Source organism: Ixodes scapularis, unplaced genomic scaffold, assembly GCF_016920785.2.
Source record: "Ixodes scapularis isolate PalLabHiFi unplaced genomic scaffold, ASM1692078v2 PGA_scaffold3__209_contigs__length_174095766, whole genome shotgun sequence".
Taxonomy (NCBI): Eukaryota; Metazoa; Arthropoda; class Arachnida; order Ixodida; family Ixodidae; genus Ixodes; species Ixodes scapularis.
In genome coordinates this window covers 144,564,427-144,572,782 of record NW_024609868.1, presented here as the reverse complement: position 1 = coordinate 144,572,782, position 8,356 = coordinate 144,564,427, and the positions used below count along the sequence as shown (strand labels likewise).

The window sequence follows — 8,356 nt, the reverse complement described above, 5'->3', positions numbered from 1 at the left end:
GCCTGGTGACCGGCCTTTTGTTTCATACGCTGCTTCCATCTCATTTCAAGAAACGGAGTAGCATCACATTGAGTGCGCGAATATAGTGAAAATACGACTCCCTGCGTAAAACATTTAGTGGTGTTGATGCTTTTTATGCCCCTAACAAGTAGAGGAGTGTACTTTTAGGACCGAAAGCAGTTCCGGAATATTTAAAAACGAACTTTCAATACTGCAAATATAACTTCTTTAGTACGTGTTTTATGCGGACTCAATATTCCCGTCAACATGAAAGTATCTAGTTTTTGTGTCTGCTTTGTTGTTCAAGTCACTCTAGCAGCGTGGTGCGCGCGAGCGTCCGAGAATGTGACCGATGGTCCGGCCGATCATCCTACAACGGCGCAGGAGGGGCCCAGTGCCGTGGCTGCAGTCCGTAAGCTTCTTAGGACTGTCATGAACAGCGCCTCCGCAAGCAACGCCGTTCGAATGATGCTCCAAGCTGAGGTGTCTGCGGAATGCAGCTTGGGCATTCTGAAGCTGATGCGTGGACTCAGAAACCTTGAGCCTTGGGCTTTGAGACGTAAGTCTTTCATATGTTTGTATGTTAAGCCCAAAATGTGAAGGGAGCTGGTCATACCGATGCATGACATATTGGTTTGATATTCGTGATTTTACAACGTAAAGGCTTGCTGACTTACTTTGTAAAGACTTTACGTACTTTTATTATTTTTTTTTAATAATTTTCGGTAAGAACACTAAACAGAAATATCAATTTTTCCACATTTTCTTGCTTCCTTAGGCGCGATCCTATTGAAAATACTAATTAAACAGCTTCCCACTGGATGTAATACAGGAAAATATGACTTTTTTCATGAGTTATGTTTAGCATGTTTGCACATCAAATAAATGCAATTTACCTGACGGCTCACTTTACAGATTTGGAAAAGCATAATGACTGAAAATGTTAGTATGGTTCATTTCTTTCCGATGGTATCGTTTGAGGTTGATCCTGAAATCGTGCCTCTTGCCAAGGATGTCGAATAACGCATCATGAAAATTGGGCGTTAACAAGAGCAACAAAAACGTTTACCAAACGGGAGTGAATATAACAATAACAATATAAAAATGTATGCTTGGAAAAGAGCGTTTCGTTTGAAGTCATGGATGAAGAAAGAGTAAACCAATTAAAGCAGGGACGACACAACCACATCTTTCAACTAGCAACAGACGAGTAAACTTTCAATGGCGAGCACCCGACTATATCCAGGAAGGAAAGGGGAGATAAAATAACGCGAAGTGCAAATCAGTACGGTGGGTTTATCTCGGATTTTAGAAATTCAACCTCAGTTTTCGTCAGCAGGAGGGAAGGATTTGACACGTTGTTTTTTGCAGTGGTCATGGCGAATGAATCTATGATCTCCTTGCCGAATCTGCTGTCATGCCCCCCCCCCCCCCCAGAATTTTTGTTTCAGCTTAGAGGGTATGACAAAGCAAACACAAACGGGCATGTATGACTATGGCATGATCAGAATCTGAAGAGGCCTTAGAAACGTCGTTGTGATGTTCGCGGAGTCTGTGACTAATGCATCTGCCGGTCTGACCCATGTATTGATGGCCGCAGCTCAAGGGAATGGAGTAAACTTTCTTCTCTTTGCATGGAATGAATTCCTTTTCGTGTTTAACAGTGCAACCAATCGGTATCCGGTTGTTGTTTACTTGTTGACAGAGTTGCTTAAGACGCATGCGGCAGGAGAAGACAACATTCGTGTCGAACTTTGAGGCAATGAACCGGCAGATGCAACAATCACAGACTCCGTGAACATCAAAACGAAGTTTCTAAGGCCTCTCCAGATTCTTACCATGCCATAGCCATACATGTCCGTTCGTGTTTGCTTTTTCATCCCCTCTTTGATGAAACAAAAATTCTGGGGGGGGGGGCACGACATCAGATTCAGCAGGGAGATCATAGAGTCATTCGCCATGACCACTGAAAAAAACAACGTATCAAATCCTTCCCTTCTGCTGACGAAAACTGAGGTTGATTTTCTATAATCCGAGATAAACCCACCACTCTGATTTGTACTTCGCGTTTTTTATCTCGCCTTCTCTCCCCTTTCCTTCCTGAATATAGTCGGCTGCTCGCCGTTGAAAGTTTACTCGTCTGTTGCTAGGTGAAAGATGTGGTTGTGTTGTCCCTGTTTTAATTGTTTTACTCTTTCTTCATCGATGAGAAAAATGTAACAGGACTGTCATGCTTGCCGGACACGGCAGGAGTCTCGCGGCCAAACCCGCTCCGGGAGCACAAAGCAGGGTGTACGGGCTCCTCTAGAGCCCGTACACCCTGCTCCCTTTTCCTAGTCCTCATAGGGTTCAAAAACTCGCGGCCACCACTTGTTTTACCCAGAATCCAAAACCTATCCCATTGGGTGCAGTCAGCGACGACCTCATAGCACACAGGCGAAAGGTCACACTCCCCACTGGGTCTAGAACAAGGACCCCAAGGCGGTCTTAGAATTAAAAATAAAGTTGAAATACCGACGCTTGTCAGGCCAAATGAAGGCAGGGCATGCCAGCTCCGACCAACGGGGAGGGTCGCAAGAAAAGGCCCGAACGAGCACCCTATTCTACGCATAGCTCGGTGTAGTTCGGTCAAAGCCAAAGTGCAGACAGCAGCAAACTGGGCCCAGTCTGTCGGGTAATTGTAGCAGCAAACATCTAGGTTTTGAAACGTAGCCATTATCCCGGGTTATGGCGCAGCCCGAATATGACCGAAGACCGTTCTATAGGTGCCGTCTTCCAACGGCAGATCCCTGCATGAGAAACTGTGACCGCAAGCCGCCTCCACTCGTGGAGACGGGCCACGGCATCCCGAGCTCCGTGTTGGGTTTGTTTGGCTGCGCTGCAGCGGGCGCACAATTATCGGGGCCCGGCACGGTCGAACAAAACCCCCTATCAGTCGCCATTCGAAGTGCATGAAAACAAAAACCCGCCCTAGGGCGGCGGCTTCACGACTCACAAATGGCTCTTCAAAGTGCACCAATTCAACTGCAGCCGCGTATTGCGACAGCCTCACACGTCCGCTCCAAGACTGCGCCACAACTTCTAAAACTAAGTAGCAAAAAAACAAAAAAACAAAACAATACTAGAAGTCGCCTAAAAAGGAAAACAACAACAAAACAACGCACGAACGTACACATAGAGAGACAACGTTAAGGTCTGCCTCCCGAGGGCAACTGCGCCTCTTGAAATCAACCACGTGCCGCCTTCCTCCTATGAGAGAAAATAACGCTCTTCACCTGGGAGAGTAAAATCTGCAAGCACGTCAACCTTGTCAACTTGGTAAAGCCTACAAATTAACCGAGTGAAGCAACATGTACGTATACGCACTAGTCACTAAAATCAGCAAAGCCGATGGACGAATAGAGCAGTTGGATCACTATACACTGGGACAATAATAAACAGAACGCGATCGCGAACCAGTACGACTGCAGACACTCCTGCCTCCGAGGGGCATAACAAATACAGGCCGCAGGAGGATTCTGCCTTGCAGGATTGCCAAAGGGTTCGAACATGCACACAAACACATCACACACCACACACATTAGTAGGGCCTTCCGGCAGCCGCAACCCGCAAGCCCCATGACAGTACGGCCTATTCAGTTGTCCCGCAAGTTGCAGGGTTCGACGTTTTTACCCTCCAGGTGGTCATGCCTCGGCCGTCACCAGTCTGGAGAGCGCGTCCGCATCGGCATTCAGTTTGCATTTCTTATTTCCAACCGTGACATTAGATTTTTGCAGTGCGGGACGGTCGATATAGAAGCTCATTAATTAACCCACTCCATGCGTTCCTTCGCCAGCCTGCTTCCAGGCCTCATTTAGTGTCGTGTCGCTTTCCTGACATCGCCTAAACTCATGCCTGACAATCTGATTCGCCCCATTGCTGGTTTCTCGTTCCTCCATCATTACAGTCAGCACATCTGCTTCTAACGACTGCTCACCGATCTCACCACCCTTCTCAGCTGTTTCACTTGCCATTGGTACAGTGGGCTGAGGCGAGAAGTCAGTGCATATTCGCTCACTCAGCAGCTGCTCGTAACCAAAAGATGAGGCCAGAGCGTAAACCCCTTCCACCAACCTCTCCGTAAGGACGCATAACACTCCCTGACTTCCCGGTTTCAACGAGACATACGGACCACCCGTGACCACACGAAGCGGCCCCTACGCAAGCACCACGGTCACCCGATCGCCAAACGCACTCGCTAGCTCAATTGTGGAGCCTACGGCCTCACAGTCAGGTAGGACAGACTATCGAATGACACTAATGTTGCCCCGAAGTCATCGACTGCAGTATTGTCGACAGCGCAACTTTTAAGCGACACGGTGTGTCCGCCACTGCCCTCCTTTTATGCCGTCGTTCCGGGCTCAACCTCAAATTTTATCACACAAACCCTGGCCACCAACGGGCGATCTTTTTAATCGTTACGTTTTCCCATCCGGTCACCGGATTTGGTGTTGCGAGTAGGGCAATATTTTGCAATGTTTGTTACAGCCAAAACAGCGGCGCCCCGACGGTGCAGCTGACCGTACGTCCTTGCCGCGTGCTTCTAGATTCGGCTTTTCCATTGTACCGCCCTTGTCTTTAACTCAACCCCACTCCAATTTCAGAGTTTCAACAAAGTCTTCTGAGAGCTGAGCTATCGCGCCCGAGGTCAGAAAGCCTCCCTTTGCATTGAGTATGATGTGGGCTCTAGCGTCCGCAAAAAGACACTTCTTCATGCGGCCGCTAACCATTAGCTGTTGCAGCTTCTCTATGATCTGTGCGTTGCAGCTGCTCAGCTAGTATACCAGGTAGTCCTCTAGCCTGACCGAGAACTGCTCTCCCATCTCCTTGCTAGCCATCCTACAGCTTAGGAAGAGACATATGTATTCTGCCGCTGGCAGCCACAGACCCCCCGATTCCTTGGATTTGAGCGTCCGATAGTCCATGCGCTCCCCTGCGAAGAGGTTCGCAAGCAAGCAACGAGCTCTTTTACTCAGCCGCGGTAAGACGACCCCCGCCCATCAGCCATTGGGCACACTATACGAGTCTAGGGCCGCCTTAACACCATCAAACCATCGGGGCACCAGCGGTTCATGAGTAGGCATGGGGGCGAGACGCCCTCCAATACGCTGGCGTATTTCACCCTCCTGTCTTCTTCAGCAACCCCATGTCCACCCCTCCCATCCAACAAGGACTGTGTGCTCAAATTTAGGAGGAGTTGAGTTTCTAACAGAAGCCTTGGCTTCTCCAGTGATGCCTCTGCGATTTGTAATTGCAATTGCATTAGTGACATCTTGTCTGCCACCGACATCTCCGAGCCACTACTGCTACTATCACCCTCAGCGTTGACCACCGACGCACGACCTCCATCCTTCCCGTGCATTCCGCCTGGTTTGCCTTTGTCACTACATTGATTATACCAATCTGACATAGAGCGCGCAAATCCCAGTAAACGAAAGGGCATCTACCAGCGAACGCGATGCCGTTCCAGTGCTCCTCCGCCCAGGTCCGTATGAAGGGACGGCGCTTTTCCGTCGGACGCTGTCCGTGACCTTATAGCGCCCAGTGTTCTGAGATCCCGAGTAAGCTTTCCGAGGGAGGGGAGATGGGGGGCCGGTCAGGATGGTGGCGACTGATGATGATGTTCGCCCAATGCAAGTCTCCCGGAAAGTCGAATAAGAAAAAAAAAAAGTTGTTCGATCCCTCTGGACAGATTACGACGCTGGTTGGTTTACGATGGCCAGTGTGGCCACGTTTATTTCAAAACAAAACCACAACAAGTCAACAGTAATTTCCATGACAAATCTCCCAAAATTAAAACCCATACTTTAGTCCCCCAGTCTCAAGAGCCGAATTCGCCTGATCTCAAAAGCCGAATCTCCTAGAATCCTCTCGGCAGCTCGGCAGCAGACGCCACGACTTCATTGGGTAACTGTACCCCCCCCCCCCCCCCCCCGGGCTTCTCACGTAGATATTGCCACGGTCCGCGCTCCGGCAGGAGAGACCCTTGTCCACAGTCCAGCAGACGGGACCCTCGTTTGCAGTCCAGCAGACGCGACCCTTGTCCGCAATCCAGCAGACGAAACACTTGTCGCATAGAGCCCAGGTACGCCCCGCCTACCTCCGTTGATGCCGTCGTTTTCGTTCACCGCCCGTCGCACGAAGTCAGCAGGATCCTGTCGACTGCGCCAGTCAACTTTCCGAGGAAGGGCAGAGGGAACCGGTCAGGATGGTGACGACCGATGATGATGTTCGCCAAATGGAAGTCCCCCGGGAAGTCGAATAAGAAAAAAAAACAAAAAACTAAAAGTTGTTTGTCGATCCCGCTGTACAGATTACGACGTTGGTTGGTTTACGATGGCCAGTGTGGCCACGTTTATTTCAAAACAAAACCACAAGAAGTCAACAGTATTTACATGACAAAACTCCCAAAATTAAAACCCATACTTTAGTCCCCCAGTCCCAAGAGCCGAATTTGCTTGATCTCAAAAGCCGAATCCCCGAGAATTCTCTCGGCAGCCCTTTTCTAGACTCGTAGGGGCCTCCTTTCCCTCCAGAGACAGACCAATCACTTCAAATTAGCCCATTGTGAGATGGTACACTCTTACCTAATGATCAGCGAGCTGTCAGCGTGGCCCCCCCTCCGACACCTCAACGGTCAAACCCAAATTCTTTGTAGAGTCACTTCATGCTTTCTGCGCCGTTTGACTGCCCTTAGCGAAAAGTCGTTCAAAATCAGTATACTGAAAGTATACTAAAAGTGAACTTGGGGTATGTACTGAAATAGTACTAGTTTCACACTTTTATGAAATAAAACAGTATAGTTTTAGTACACCCCAAGTACATATGTAGTATACCATAAGTGCACCTCGAGTGTACTTTTAGCATACTATAAGTGCACCTTTAGTACACTACATGTGTGATTTACTGTACTAAATGTACACTACCAGTACATGTATGCGGAGTGTCCCAGATAACTTGCACCAAACTTTGAAAAAAAAAAAAACGGAGCGTTCTGCGGGAGTGAAACCAACTGTACGCTGTTAGAAGGCCTCTTGCGAAAGCGCACGAAATTGTTTCAGTGCGCCTATTTATATAATTAAGAATAACAAGCTAACGTTTGAAATCTACGTTTAAAAGCCGAGGTGTGAAATGGAAAGTTGTAGAGCGCATTAAGAAACACCCAAATGAACCATTTTCAACAAGGTGCACTTTGCATGCTGCTTTTTCCTAGCCTTCAAAAATACGCCCGCTAAATACAAAAAAATACCGCGTGACAACTCGCATCCCCAATCACGGCGTGCGAGCGCGCCGCGAATGTGCGCTCTTTGAAGGCCGGAAAAAAGCGCAAAAGCGTATTATGTTCCAAACACTTTAATTGGGTGTTTCTAAATGCGCCCTTCAACTTTACAACTGACATCTTGGCCCTTAAAAGAATATTTGAAAGGTTAGCTCATTAATTTAAGTTATTTACATACCCAGGCGCATTAAAAAAATCTGTGCACTTTTTTAAGACGCTTGCTAACGACAGTTCATTTCACTCCTGCAGAGCCCTCCGGTGTTTTTTTTTTAAAGTATGGTGCAAGTTATCTGGGACGCCGTGTATGTCGGGCGTTCTGAATGGAAAGAACGGTCTAAAATCGGCCAGAAAAGTCGGCGCCTGTATTTAAAAAGCTGACTTTTCAAAGGTGTTTCTTTGAACGGCTGTATACCAACCTGTGAGATTTTATGTCATATAGCTCCGTTCTCGTGAAATGTTAAGAAACGCCGTTGAAAACTGAATTGATGATGATAATGCAGAGGCGTCGCCATACGGAGATGCACTCTTAAAAATGAGTCAGGAAACTAACGAGGAAATTTTTGGCAGCTCTATTTCTCGTGAGAATGACGTACCGGCATCTTCTGAAATTTTGTGAGAAAAGCCATAAAGAAGAGGTGCATTGCAGTTTTCAACTGAAAGTATGTATGTGTAACATACAAGCATTATGATCAGTGTTCCTCGGGTAATTGATAAGACAGATATTGAAATCCTACTTATCACTTTATTCAAGTTTCCGAGCCTGCCTCACTGTACACTCTCCTTTGTGATGATGGTATGCCATTACATCCTGCGTAAAAAGAAAAGAGAAACTTACCCTATGCCACTCTATGATATAACATCACATAATTCGATCAAAGGACCACTATGTGAGGAAGGCAAGATAGTAACAACGTCATCCTAACGAAAGGGTGAGGAAAATCGGACAATATCGTTTCTGAAAGCCTGATATATCAGACATTGGTGGTGTGCCTTCTTTGCATGCCCAGGGCTATGCAACAGGTAATAGTGCTCATTGC

General features: G+C 47.6%; 1 protein-coding gene across 1 annotated transcript in view; it reads left to right on the top strand.

Annotated features, from left to right (window-relative positions):
* Nucleotides 1-432: 432 nt before the first annotated feature.
* The window catches only part of LOC8026703 (nose resistant to fluoxetine protein 6), a 94,974-nt gene continuing 87,050 nt past the window's right edge, over nt 433-8,356 (top strand). The window contains exon 1 of the mRNA XM_029985489.3: nt 433-559. Coding sequence (XP_029841349.3) covers nt 433-559 — 127 coding nt within the window. The remainder of the gene's footprint in view (nt 560-8,356) is intronic.